General features: G+C 44.5%; 1 protein-coding gene across 1 annotated transcript in view; it reads right to left on the minus strand.

Moving 5' to 3' along the window:
- The window catches only part of PTPRB (protein tyrosine phosphatase receptor type B), a 500,144-nt gene extending 485,773 nt beyond the window's left edge, over window positions 1-14,371 (minus strand). Inside the window, exon 1 of the mRNA XM_078673917.1 lies at window positions 14,273-14,371. Coding sequence (XP_078530043.1) covers window positions 14,273-14,327 — 55 coding nt within the window. The 5' untranslated portion in view covers window positions 14,328-14,371. The remainder of the gene's footprint in view (window positions 1-14,272) is intronic.
- Window positions 14,372-15,005: the final 634 nt, after the last annotated feature.

Genomic DNA, 15,005 nt, shown 5'->3' on the forward strand with positions numbered 1-15,005 from the left:
GTCATATATTTGGTATAAGAAGCTGGTTGTTCATTTGTTGCATTTGGCAACCTTCAATACTTTTGTTAATTCAAGTATTGTGCTCCAGTTTAAAATATAACTTTTGTTCAGTTTCAGCAGTCGGTAATAGGCAGCCTTGTTGTAGTTGAGCAGGCAAGTGTTCCTAGAGTTGGAGTTGTGGAGGATGTTGCTAGGTTGAAAGATTGCAACTTTCCCGATTACATTCCTCCCACACCCAAAAAAACCTTTCCCTGTAGTAGCTGCAGAGTCTTTGTCCGTAGAGGTGTGCAAAAGGAGAGTTGTATGTACTGCCCAAAGTGTCCTTCTAAACCTGGGATATGTGTGCCCTCCTGTTTTAAATCATACGACACGCAACTCAAGTATTGAGAGCCACTGTGAGAGTAAAAGTGAACTGATTGGTCTGTATCGTTTTATAATTTTTGTTCAGTTTCACAGTTGGCAGGTTTTGATGTATTTAGTTAGACATGTTGGGTTTGTAGTGATAGTTGTTTTTTTTTCATCTTCATCCCCTTCAAATTGGCTTGTGTTCTCTTGTTTGATAAAAACAATGTGATGGTGCTGTGCATAGACTGGCACTTGGCTGGCAGTGTGGGTGGACTGGCACTTGTCTGGTGGTGCATGTAGACTAGTGCTTAGCTGGCAGTGTGAGTGGACTGATGCTTGGCTGGCGGTGTGTGTAGACTGTAGGTTGTCCAGCAGTGTGTGTGATACATGTGTATGTGCACTCGTGTTCGGCTGCCAGTGTGTGTATTGTGCCCAGGAGCAAGTCAGTGCACACACACATGAACTGCCAATGAAACACCAGTCCACACATTCTACCAGCTTCCAGGCGGTGTGATTGTTGTGACTGACCTAGCATCTGGCTGGTGATGTGTGCACTGGCTGTATGGTTGGCCTCTGGTTAGTGATGTGTGTGAGCTGGCATTTGGCTGACGGTGTGTGTGTAGTGAATTTCTGCTGGTCACAACAAACACATCAGCCAAACTACAGTCCACACACTCAGGCAGTTGATGTGCAGTGTGATTGCTTTGTCAGTCCTGTGGGTGTATGAAAGTGATGGGCCCCTGAATGGCATTGTTTGTTGATGTGAGTATTGTAATAAGCTGGGCCGGTAGCTGGCAGTGTGAATGGTTTTGTGTGTGTCACGCATAAAATGTGTGTGAATGGCCTCTAAAGGGTTGGTGTCTTGTCGTGGCTTTGCAGCTCAATTGCTATAAGTAATTGGTTCAGTAATCTGAACTTTCACTAATTAACAGTGAATTTCATTTTTATGAAATCTTTCATTAATAAAATGTACATTTTTAACTTTTCACTTACCCTCATGCTAAACCCAACTGTATGTGTTTGTACTAGAGGATGAGATGGTTGTGCAAGATTATTTGTCTTTTTTGTCTTTCTCTGCCAGGGTGTTCATTGTCTCTAGGGAAAATCTGCCAATTCTAGATATTGTTGTTGCATTTTGATGCTGCGATTAAAGACTCTACCATTAAAAGCCTTAACCAAAACCTGGGGAGGCACATTTGATAAATCAGGCTCTTGTGATCTGTGCAGAGGAGATGTTCAAGATATGGTGCATGTTTTAAACGTTTGTCCAAATAAACTCCTGATTGAAGCTCGTAGCCATTTTATAAAACCTATATGTATTAAATTCAATATTTTTAGAACTAATGATATGTTCGAGCTAATAGGAGACCCACCAGATTAATTTGCATGCTATAATTTGTTTAATTTTTTTTAACTTTTTCACCACTGTTTTAAAGATGTCAAATTTATGAATAACTTTATTATCTGTACTTACTGTCATTTTATATTGTGGATCTCTTATGAGGTCTACAAAAATAAAATATGTTTGACTGGATTTGGATTTAATAGATATTTTTGTAAACTAGACACCAGGGGGACTCCAGGGTGGCTTATGTGGATCCCCCAAAGTACTGAAATCTGCTGGGAGCCTCAGATTTTCTGCCACTCAGAGTTCTCACATATCTCCTGATAACAATGGTACCTCACCAGTGTGGGTGGGCCTAGTACCGAGGAAGTACACAGGCATTCTGCTTTGCTGCTCCCCGCCGAATGGTCCGGCCATGAGTTCCTCGAGTTCCCTGACTAGGAATCACTAAAGCCCATCACTGGGACCCTGAAACCGTATGCTATACGGCCCACAGGCCTTCCAATGTTGATTTGATCTACATGGCACAGCCACTCTTGTTTATTTAATCCACTGGGGCCGCCAGAGGGGATTTGGTTCCCAATCTCCCAGCATCCTCCAAACTATGACAATATGCCTGTCACCCATTTGACCCCAGGATACAGATTCCCCCAGAGGATCACGGTACCCCACCCACAGTTGGGACTAACAGTACATCGTCTTTCTTCTATCCTGAAGAGGCCTGCAGTTTCTAGGCCGAAATGCGTTGATGGACCAAGGACTTGTGAAAAAGAGTCTTTGCTTGAAGACAATCTTCTCATGTAACCTCTAGCCCCGTACTAACCTTGTAATTGTGAAAATAATATACACCACACAACATTTATTAGTGTAGGGGAAGCTTGCATATGTGTCTTACTAATAAGTAACTCGAGTTTATTCTTGAAATGGCCGCTAACCGAAATTCTGTAGTGCGCATGCGACTACTGCATCTACGTAGTATGACGTATCTTTTGCTTGGAGGGAACTTTTTGCACTTGCGCAGAAGCTAACAATATGGCTGCTTAAAACTCACATGCTTGCCACCTGCTTGCTGAGAAACTAAACTCGACTATATTACTAATGCTAATGCAAGAAGAAGAATAATACGTAAATGGGATTAGAGTAGAGATAGGTGGTATACCGTGAAACCATTTATTTTTGATTTTAACATTTGTCTTTTTGACTCTTTTAATAGTGCTTATTATGGGCCTAAAGGTATGAATCACAGTCTATTCCCTCTTGTTCTTCCGCACATGCGCATTGAATCCAAGCTGGAAGACGCGATGTCAACTTGAACATCGGCCAAGGCTGTGAATGGATACATCCATGAGAACAGGAACAACAGTTCACTGAAATGCATGGGAACTGGCAGACGTTTTTACAATATGTGACAATTACAATGTGAATATGGGTGGGAATAAAGATTGATGTATAAAATTTTAGAGGTGGGATTTTAAACAAAGAGCTGAAAGAAAATAATGGGAAATAAGCATGGTGTGATGATCACCTCCCCTTGCCCGTCCAATCAGAGTTAGACGTTTCATAAATTTGAAACATTAATGGGTGGTACTAGCATACAGAAAGGTATAATTGAGGTAGCATTTGTTAGTTAGTAAGAACTGGAGACGAAAATGTTGATTTCCAGACCGGGATACTGTTGGAGTGACGAGTGAAATTGAAGAATCGAATCGCTGAACCAATTATCTTAAGCAAATAATTTTGAAGAATCTCGAGGAAGAATCTCGAGGAGGGAAGAGAGTGTCAGAGAGGGGTACGACGCAAGCGTCGGTGATAGAGAGGTCCCCTGTCCTGTCCTGATTCCAGTCCTGAAGTCTTTGCTCGCCAGATCTTTCCTGGAGGACCCCTACCAATTCCTAGGCATCAGAGATGGTTTTCACACCATTCTTGGTAATAATAAATATATCTGTGTATGCGCTTATGTACTTTTCTCTCTATCCTCTCCTTTCCAAGAAGCTTCATTGCAAAGTATAGATGAATGAAATTTGATTGACTATTTGAATCTTCCTTCCCGTGAGAGACGGAGTTTGTCCTGTATTGTGTAAGTGGTTCACATGAATTAATCTGAGATCAAATTTAAAATACATCCCGACTCTGTGATCATTTCCAAATGTGTACGTATATTGAAATCTTATGTCATTTCACCATCAACTAGTTCAACTAATGGTCCATTGACCAGAGGAAGTAACGTTTTGATCAGTGAAAGATTAGTTAGGGACAAGAAATGACTAATCTAGGAAATTATAAAAACATGACCCCAGCGGATATTACCAGTGTGTTGTGAATGAAATTTATGGGCCCAGGTGAGTATGTGGTGTTAGATTACCTGTTGCTGGTAACCCGCTGGATCAGTGTCGACACTTCCAATGGAGGAGTCTCTATAATTTCCAATACATTTTCAAAGACATTTTTTGATACACACCAAGAATATAGAGGGCAAAACTACCCCTCACGTGTTTACAATCCACAGACTATCTCCGTTATGGACTGTGTAAAAAGCAAAGAACACAGCCATATCTGTTTAAAACAACTGGAAGACTGAAGAAAATAACTTCCTAGTTAGCACATTTAAGGGTGGGTATTTGATATATGTTTTATGTATGTGCAATTTGGTGCGTTGATTGCCCCTTATACATGTTTTCTTATGTGTTTTATTTGTGCATGTTTAATGTGCTTTTCAGCATTTTATAACCCAGGCACCTACTCCAGGAGTGAACGATTATAGACTCAGCTAAAAGGTTAAATTAAATTTGCAGAAATTGTGTATACAGCCCCAGGGATGAATTAATAAAATCATTGAATAACTAACGATACAGAGAATCTGTTCCTGCATTAATAACTTTTTATTCACACTAGTGTCACTAGTGCCTGCAAAAGGGCGGGGTCCAAGACACAATGTGGCAACATCAACAAAAGGGGTAGCTGTAGTTTTTGAGCCTTGTTCGGTGACCACCTAGAGAAACCTACCAAACCCAGGCAATTCTGAAAACTAGACACTCAGGGTAGTTCAGTGTGGTGTGCCTCTTGCGGATCTTTTCTGTGACTTATTCTTCCAGAATCAGAGGGAATCCACAAAATTCCTACCACCCAGTATCTTTCCACTTGTCCCAATAAAATTGCTGACTGTTAGACCTGGCATCATTGACGTGAGTCTCCCTTCCATTTTTGACAGATTGCCTCCTATGTTTTTATATGTTTTTGCTGGTTATATGCTTTGGGCACTGTGTCACTGCTGTTCAGTGCCACAGTGCAAGTGCTCCCTATGTTAAATTGATGTACTAATTGGTGATTCCATGATTGGGTTATCTGATTTACCTGTCAGCCCCTAGTACAGTGCACCATGTGTGCCCAGAGCTTGTAAATCAAATGCTGCTGGATGGCTTGCAGCACTGGTTGTGCCACCCACAGAAGCAGCTTGTAAAGTGTGTCTCAGGCTTGCCATTGCAAGGTCTGTGTGCAGTCTGTGACTGCCATGTCGACTTGGCAAGTGCACCCACTGGCCAGTCCCTAAACCTTCCCTTTGCTTCATATTAGACACCTCTATGGTAGGCCCATAGGCAGGGTGCATTGTAAGTATAAGATAGGACATGCTCTGATGTGTGTAGTATGTCCTAATAGTGAATTACAGCCATTTTCGTTTTTCACTATTGCAAGGCTATCTGTTCTCCATAGGCTTGAATGGGCAGTTAGATTATTACATTCTTATAATCCTAACCGACTCAGGGAACATGGTAGAAATTCGAATTTAGTATGCTTGAACTCAGAATGATAAAATACATCTTTTAGTAAAGTTGGTTTTAATTTTCTGTGTTTGAAGATACCACTTTTAGAAAGTAGGTATTTTCTTGCCTAACTGTCCAGGACAGGTTGCGTATTCCTTGTCTGGCTTTGTGAGTGACAGGGCTGGGGGATTCCAGGAGACAGGCTGGGGCAGCCCAGTGGTGAATAAAGAGATCTGCATCTAGATGGGAGGGATGAGTTGCACCTGGGATATGGCTGGGCCCTCCCTCTACAATGCTGGCTCCACCTCCTGTGGCTTGTCTGATGTCTATGCCATGCATTTTGAAAGGAGAGAAGGAATCTTGTCAACAAATTGCTCCAGAGTCTGATGTCTCTGCCCTGCACAGTGAAAGGAAGGGGAGAGTCATGTAAACAAAGTGCTCAAGAACTGGTTTGGACTAGGCAGAGGCCCCTCTGCCTTCACAGAACAAAGGATTTTGGGGTAAAAAATATTGGGACCCAGTCCCAAGAACTTGAGATCACTTCTGGAACAAGAAACCTTTTGCCAAGGAGAAGAACCAAGGAAGTTGCAGGAGTTTTACTGCCCCTATGCCAGTGTGCTGTTTGCTGGGTTGGCCTGTAGTGGTTGTTTCATTGCTAAGGGAAGGAGAAGGAACTGTTTAAGGACTTTCATCATTTACAGAATATTCTCCAAGGGCTTAAACTGTGCTTGCCTCCTGCTGAAGTCTCAGGGACAAAACACTTCACCTCCAGCTCCCCTCTGAATTTCCTTGCTGGGAATTCTCAACTCCAGACATTTGCGTGTCGCTGGGAGCTGGAAGCGCAACGCATCGAGAAGAAGCGTGTCGCCGCCGCAGCCGAGATCGTCGCATCGCAGGAGAAGCGAGCCTTCGCCGCATCTCCCTTGAATGTAAATGTAAATGTGTGTAAATGTGTTGGATTTGTAAAGCGCACGGCTGCCCGTAAGCGTCCCGGCGCTGGAGACCGCTGGGGAACCCGTCCTGGCTTTCCCTGTGAGATGGTCCCTTCTGGGTATCTCCAAGGTGAAACCAGGCATCCCCGGCATCTGTGGGGGGGCCGTTGTAGAGATGAGGCAAGCTTAATGCCCAGAGTTGCCGAGTGTGATCCCTGGTTAGAGTAGGTACCGAGGCGAGAATTGTCGAGCCCGCTGACCCTGGTCCACGACCCTGCCGCGTCGGGAATTGAACCCTGGTCCTGGGCCGTTCTCTGCTTCTGGGTCTGCCGCCTCTAACCAGTGAGCCACACCACTCCACACTTGAACATCAACGGAGAAGCGTGACGCCATCTAGAGAGTCGCCATCACATCACCGGAGAAGCGTGTCGCAGGGCCTGTCGTGGCTCCAAAGTATAGAGTCGTCGCAAGGCTGCCAGGGCATCTACGCATCGTCATCGCATTGTCGCTTCAAGGGCGCCATCTTCTCACATCGCAACCGGATCATCGCATCGCATCAAGGTGCCATCTTACGCACCGCAACGGGCCCGCAGCCCGAGAATCTACACGTCACCTCCGCACCGGTAAGGATCACAACACATCCCCTACTCTGCACAAGCATTGAGGCACGACGCATCATCTCCCCCGGATCACTGAACCGGCGCATCTCCCCTTTTGCGAGCCTATTGTTTACTTTGCGTTACGCATCCAGGTACTTTGTTGAGAACTTTGTCGCATTTATCATCAACTTGAACTAAGCAACTTTAATCATCTTTAAGTCATCTTTAAGTATAGTATTGTGGATTTTTTTGTTTGTGGTCTTGTGTTGAGTCTATATAAAGAATACTTATTTTTATAAAACCTGTGTTGTGTCCATCTGTAGTGTTTTCACTGTATTACTGTGTATATTCACAAATGCTTAACACACTGCCTCTGAGATAAGCCTGTCTGCTCATGCCAAGCTACCAAGGGGGTGAGCAGGGGTTATTTAGGAGTGTTATCCCCTTATCCTGACTTAGAAGTAAGGGTCCCTATTTGGACAAAGGTGAATACCATTGCCAACTAGAGACCCCCAGATCTAACACTGACCATATGTGTGGCTCAGCTTAGTGCCCACGGCAGGAATGGATCAATCTAACACCAATGGGAGTCCGCGTAAAGTGACACTCCTTGACCTTGGTTTGATCTGTTCTTTTCACGGGCAGTAGTCCCAGCTACACAAGTGGGGGAGCATTTTTATTGGGATAAGTGGGAGAATGCTGGATGGAAGTAATGTTGAGGATTCCTGCAGATTCAAGAACTTTCCATCACAGAAATGTGAGGAAAACGTGTGCTTTTAGTCAAAGTTTGAGGTTTGCAAGGGGGTCTGTGTAGGAAAACTTGGTGGGAGTCACACATGTCATCCCACCCTAAATTCTCTAAGTGCCTAGTTTTAAAAAAATATACAGGTTTGCTAGGTTTCCCTGGCTGCCGGCTGAGCTAGAGCCCAAAATTCACAGCTAGGCACACTGCAAAAAAGGGTCAGTTTTCAGCGGAAAAATATGAGGTGTCCATGTTGAGTTTTGGGGCCTTTCCTTTTACGGGTACTAGCCCCACTGACACAAATGAGGTACCATTTTTATCGGGAGTCCTGGGGAAATGGTAGGTAGTAGGAAAATAGTTGTTACCTGCAGATTCCAGTACTTTTCATCCCAGAAATGTGAGGAATGTTTGCTTTTAGTCAAAGTTTGAAGTTTGCAAGGGCTTCTGGGTACGTCAACCTGGTGGAAGGCACACAAGCCACCCCACCCTGGATTTTCCTAGGTGTCTAATTTTAAAAAATGTACAGGTTTGCTGGGTTTCCCTAAGTGCCCGTTGAGCTAGGTCCAAAATCCACAACTAGGCACATTGCAACAAAAGGGTCAGTGTTCAATAGAAAAATGTGATGTTTCCAAGTTGAGTTTTGGTCTTTTTCTTACCGCGGGCACTAGGCCTACCCATTCAAGTGTAGTGCCATTTGTATCAGAAGACTTAGGAGAACACAGAATAGTAGAACAAGTCTGTAAGACCTGGATTTTCCAGTGGGTCTATCCCCAGACATTTTTCTTTATGGCCTCCTGTTTTGGACCCTGTTTTTATTGGTTTTATGACTCTGAGCACTTTACCACTGCTGATCAGTGCTAAAGTGCATATACTCTCCCTGTAAATTGTGTTTATGGATTGGTTATTCCATGAGTGACATATGTGATTTACTGGTAAATCCCTAGTATAGTGCACTGCGTGGGCCCAGGGCCTGCAAATCAAATGCTACTAGTGGGCCTGCAGCACTGATTGTGTCACCCATATGAGCAGCCTGTAAATATAACTCAGACCTGCCAGTGCAGTGTCTGTGCACAGTTTGGTACTGCTATGTCAACCTGGCAAGTGCACCCACTTGCCAGACCCTAACCTTCCCTTTTCTTACATGTAAAATACCCCTAAGGTAGGCCCATGGTAGACCCATGGGCAGGGTGCAGTGTATGTGAAAGGTAGGACATGTACTGAGGTGTGTGACATGTCCTGATAGTGAAATACAGTGTATTTTGTTTTTCACTATTAAAAGGCTACCTGTCCCATAGAATAGAATGGGAGTTTATTTATAACATCTTATAAATAGAACTTCCCATTGAGAAAAGTTAGAAAGTTTGAGTTTAGTATGCCTGAACTCTGAATAAAGAAATGCATCTTTTAGTAAAGATGATTTTTATATTGTGTGTTTGAAAATACCACTTTTAATAAGTGGGTATTTTCTTGCTTAGCCATCCTGTGTTCCTCTGCTGGTTTGTGGATTGACTGTCTGGCGTGAAAGGAGCTGGGGATGTGCACTCTCTCAGCCACGGGGGTTGTTGTGTGTCCTGCCTTTCCTGAATGAGTCGGGCTGGGCTGAGTAGACCTTGGCTGCATTCAGAGTAGTGGGAGGAGATCTCCCTTGCACCTGAATAGGCCCTGCCTGCCTTGGACAATGCTGTCTCCACATCCTGCGGGCAGCTGCACCAGACAGGACAGAACTGGTTTTGGCTAGGCAAAGAGCTTCTCTGCCACCAGAAAACAAAGGTATGTGTGCAATAAAAAGTGGGGCCAATACCCCTGAACTTTAGATTACTGCTGCACTAAGGAACCTGCCAGGATCAAGCGGGAAAAGCTGGAGGAGGAGTACTGCCCCGGTGCTGTGTACTGTTGGGGTTGGCCTGCAGTGGTTGCTTCTGTCTTGGGAAGGGAAAGGACTAGACTGTGCTTTAATCATCCTGCTGTTACAGTTTTCTCCAAGGGTTTGAAGTAGAGTGTTCCTCCTGTTGGAAGTCTCAGGGATAGAAAAGACTTCGAAGATCATTTCTGCAATTCAAGAGGAACTTTTACCAAGGAGAAGAGCTGGAGAAACTGAGAAGTACTGCCCCTTTGCTGTGTGCTGTCTGGGGTTGGCCTGCAATGGCTATTTCTGCTAAGGGAATGAGAAGGGCTTTGCTGTGTGCTGTGTCCTCTGCTTGTGGAAGATCTCCAAGGGCTTGAACTAGAGCTTGCCTCCTGTTTTTGAAGTTTCAAGGATACAAAGACTTCTGCCCCAGCTCCCCTGAACCCACTTGCTGAGAGTTCTGACCTGCCAAGTGGTACCTGCTGCTGTTCTGGGCCTCTGGAGGTTGTTCCTGCCATTGGGAGCGAGAAAAGTAGTGCAACGAAGAGAAGCACGACACATCCGTACCTGTTTCCTATGCATCGCCGAAGAAACCGATGCAGCGCCTGCCCGCGGCTCGGGAACTCGCTGCAGGCCCCATTGAATGGAACCGATCTACGAAGGCCGAGATCACTGCACTGATTCCGATGCAGGCCCTGCTGTGTGGCTGCAAGAACCAACGGATCGTGGGACCAGGGCTGAAGAAATCAACGCAGTGCCGTTCCCAGCGCCGCATCGAGACCGGACGCATCCCCGATCTTTGCGCATAACACTGGGGCGCCCAGTCTACATGGACTCTGGGACCGCAGTAAGAAACCGACGCATCATTCCCCCCCACAGAGTAAGTAACCCAGCGCATCGCCCCCCCTTCAGTAAGGAACTGATGCATCACCTCCACTGCGTGGCAGTGAGGAACCTGGAGTAAAGAACCGACACATCACTTTTGCTGCATGTAAGGAACCGACGCATCACCTTCCCTGTGGCTGTTCTTGCTTTTGATTTTGACGCATCCAAGGTACTTTGTGTTGAAAGTGTTGCATCTGCAATTGGCTTGCACAGAACTGTTGCTACCTTTTAAAAGGCATATTTGTATTACTGTATTATGGATTTTTGTTGTTTTGGTCTTGTTTGGTTTAAATAAAGATTACATATTTTTCTAAACTGGTGTGGTGTCCATTTGTAGTGTTTTCACTGTATTACTGTATTGCTGTATGTGTTCATAAATGCTTTACACACTGCCTCTGAGATAAGTCCCACTGCTCGTGCCAAGCTACCAAGGGGGTGAGCAGGGGTTATTTTAAGTGTATCCCCCTTACCCTTACTAGGAAGAAGGGTCCCTATTTGGACAATGGCGCAAACCATTTCCAACTAGAGACCTCTATTTCTAACAAAGTGTTATTACCAATTGCATTTCTCTGCATTTGTGTTTTTCAAATGTGAGCCAGTGTGTAACAAAGAAGACATTTTGACCCACAAATTCAGAGATGTGCAAATAACCACTGCTCTTAAACTCCATATCTTGTACTCATTTTGGAAATACATAGGATTTCTTGATACCTATTTTTCACTCTGTATATTTTACAATATAAATTACCTCATTCACAGTACACAATGAAAAAACATTGCAAGGTGCAGCCCAGTTATTAGCGCTTGGTACCTCAAGTTCTTGGAAAACCCACAAACTCTATATATCCCTACAACCAGAAGGGTCTAGCAGATGTAATGGTATATTGCTTTTGTTAATTGACATTGTGACGAGAAGTTACAAATGAAAACGTCACAAAAATACATTTTTCCTCCTAATTTTCAAATGCTTTTATTTTAACACTTAGTTTCTTTGGGAAAACTTTGAAGGATCTACACAAATGACCCCTTGCTTAATTCATAATTTTGCCTAAGTTTCAGAATTGTTTAGCTTTCTCATATCACCATAGGTTTCACACCCGCTTCCACCACAACTGAAAGGAGGCTGAAAGCACACAAAATAGGAAAAATGGACAATCTCCCAGTAAAATGCCACAACTGTGGTAAAAAAAATGTTTTTCTGAATCAAGTCTACCTGTTCCTGAAAGCTGAGGGATGGTGATTTTAGCACCACAAACCTTGTGTTGATGCTATTTGCAGAAAAAAACTGACTATTTCTTCTGCAGCACTTAATTTCCATTTTTCCACAAAAAAAAAAAATCTATATTTTGGTTAATTTCTGCAATCAGTTCATTGATTCCAGCAAACTGGTTTATATTCCAAGCAACGTTATACCTGCATCTTCCACAGTTAATGTCCATACCAGCCAACGTGTTTCGTCCTTACAACAGGACTTCTTCATGGATCCCAATTCTTGTGGTTCTATCGCGCAAGCGAGAACTAGAATACTTATGAAATGTTAAGTAAATTGTCTTGTTGATGTGGAGGCCCTTGCGAGAACCATGAGAATTAGAATCCCTGATCAAGTCTTTTTGTAAGGACGAAACGTGTTGGCTGGTTTTGACATTTATTGTGGAAGATGCAAGAATAAAGTTTTTGGAATATAAACTGGATGCAGGATGCATATATTCGGATTGGATTATGGACAATGTAGCGTTAATTTTACATTTTGTGAATTATTTGGTGACTTTTACTACCTTTTGAGTCTTCCTGCTATTTGCAAGTTAGGCAAGTCCTTGCATGACTAGTTAGGCCATTCTTGTTTTTTCTTAGAATTCTGGACTTGTAATCTTATTCAGTAAAAAATCTTGGGGCAGATTTATAAGCTCCTTGCGTCACTTTTGTGCCGCCATTGAGTCATGGTAAATACGGCGCATCCATGATGGCGCAAGTGTATTGCAGGCTGGCGCAGGGAAACTGACACATCTCTACAGATGCGTCAGTTTCTTGTAAATCTGCCCCCTGGACTTCAAGTCTTAGAATAAAAAATTTAAAAAAACGGGACTGGACAGACTAGTCACACATGGGCACCGGAAACTTGGCAGCTATGTTGATCCTGTTTAAAACCCAGCAGTGCCTCGATGCGATTGGTAACTTCACTTTGTTCAGACACAGTGACGTCAAAGAAGGACCAAACACTATGGCGCTAGTAGAGACATAATACTGTATGGACTTCGATTCGAGCTGAATTGCATTTGCCAATGATGCGTTAAAATAATGTAGGCTAAAGACGGACAAGAGGGCAATTTGAGAAAACATTTTTCGGGAGGCCTAGCTACACAAGACGCATCTGCTCCTGCAACACTGTTCCCATGTGGCCACGTGTCATGTGCACGGCATATTCGGCCAGTACTGGCTTTTTTAGCCGAAAATACTTTGCATGCTAGGACTTGGCTTTTTGTATTGTATTTATAGGTTCAAAAACCACAAGCCAAGTCTGAATAAAAATGCTCAACACGACATGGGGCCACTAGGTAACCACGCAGAGGCCACCCGGAGATTGGGCTGCAAGTGGCAGTGGCACATTTTGTGACACCTTCAACCAGTTTTAGACAACATTTATTTATTTATTTATTTATTTATTTATTTATTTATTTAGAAAGTTTTATAGAGCGCGAACAAGACCCTTGCGGGTATCAGAGCGCTTTACATTATTTTGCATTCTGTGATTGGTGCTTGAATTTCCTCATTAGGCCTACAGCTCCCCAACTGATGGAGGCTAAAACGCGGAGACTGTCTGAAAGTGTTACACGTGGCAGCAAGACGTTGGTGACAGTGTGAATGTTACTAAAGGTGACTTCGCACTTTGTGGGTGAGAACTCTGGTAATCTTTATCACACTTAAGATGTACTGGTAGCTGGCATGACGGATAGGTCCACATGTAAACGTATTCTTATCGGGTGCAGTACGGCTTTAGTGGTTGTTAGGTAACTGGGAATATCAGTTTCCTAGGTCAGTGTAAAAGTAGCGCACCCAGACCGTTTTTTCTTTGCATTATGGTATCTGTGGTCCTGATATCCCATTATAAAAAATAAAAAAAACAGGACTATAAATCACAGAATATAAAAACTAAACCTGAATTGGATTGCGTGCGCATGGACCTAGGACACTTGAGGCTCTAATCTATACGAACATTTCACCATCTCAAGAAATACCAGCTTGAAGTTTATACATATATATATAAATAACACACAGGTTGAACTCCGCCCATTCTAACGTATATTTAAATCACCCTTCTTGCATAACAACGCCGCATAATGCAAAGCTGACCAAGACACGGGAGAGAATAGAACCACAAAGGGGGCCACTGCGCGTTGACAAATCTAAATTTCCAAGCGCTTTATACCGCGTATTTAAAAAAAAAAAAGCATTCTTCGAGGCACATACATGGTGTGTATAACGGCTATGGAGTGACGACCCGCTGTTCCCAGCCCCCAAAAGTCCCGGCTCACAGTAGGAGGTCTAACTCCCACGAGGTGCCGGACTCTTGACACACAGGCTCTTGGGTGTGGGGGCAGGAGGCGCACCGACACCCAGGGAAGTGAACCTTCTTAAAGAAACAATCTGCACGGTGCCCAGAGGCTCTGCCAACCCTGGCAGGGCAGTGCCCGGTGTGATGTGAGCAGCCTTCATTTCCTTCTCATCCTGTCCAGCTCTCAGGGCAGCGGTCCTGCCGGACCAGCCCAACCCGGGGTGCGCTAGCCCTGCCCGCTCCCCTCCGTCCCCCGGGAGCCTCACTTACCTGCGAGCCCCAGAGACAGGCAGGCAAGCCACCAGAGCCGGAGGAAGGGCTCCATTTTGCACCTAATCACGGCCGCTCCATGCTTCTCTCCACCAGCCAGATAAGCGAAGCTCGAGCTAGGAAGGAAACGCGCCTTCACGGGGGGAAAAGTCAGTGACGAACACTTCCTTCTATTCAATTGTTTTTGCGACTTTTGCACCAGGTTGACATTTGGTGTCATTCGCTAATATCGACTGTCTGTTGTAGCATCAGAGAACACAAGCTGGCGAGGTGTTTGGGGGCGCCGGGAAGGTGCAGACGTGATTTGTGAACACGGCCCCAGTCTGGGTTCTGAACGGACATGAAAGAACACATGTGTGCAGTGCACACATGTACTGTGCAGGTGATCTGTGCCAAGCTGCATACAGCCGCCTTGTTCACATAATGACATGTTTTCAGTTCCCTGGTTGGCACTGGGGGGCGGGGCTAGACTTCTTGTCAAGGTCGTCTGAGTGAACCCTGTTAAGGGCAGGGGTACCAGAGATATAGGGGCACAGTGGGGAGGCCTACACTTACTGGGGGCACACACCCAAAAAGGGAGGACCATCCCAATCACAGTTCGTGCCGTCAGCCACGAGCGCTGACGTCACTGTTCATTTATACCTCCTCGTCCGAGCCGGTCCAGGAGGGTGAATGGATGCAAACTATTTGGAGAAGCATGGCTCAATGGTTAGAGCGGCAGACCCTGATGCAG

The sequence above is a fragment of the Lissotriton helveticus genome, chromosome 1_1, assembly GCF_964261635.1.
Source record: "Lissotriton helveticus chromosome 1_1, aLisHel1.1, whole genome shotgun sequence".
In the NCBI taxonomy this organism is placed as follows: Eukaryota; Metazoa; Chordata; class Amphibia; order Caudata; family Salamandridae; genus Lissotriton; species Lissotriton helveticus.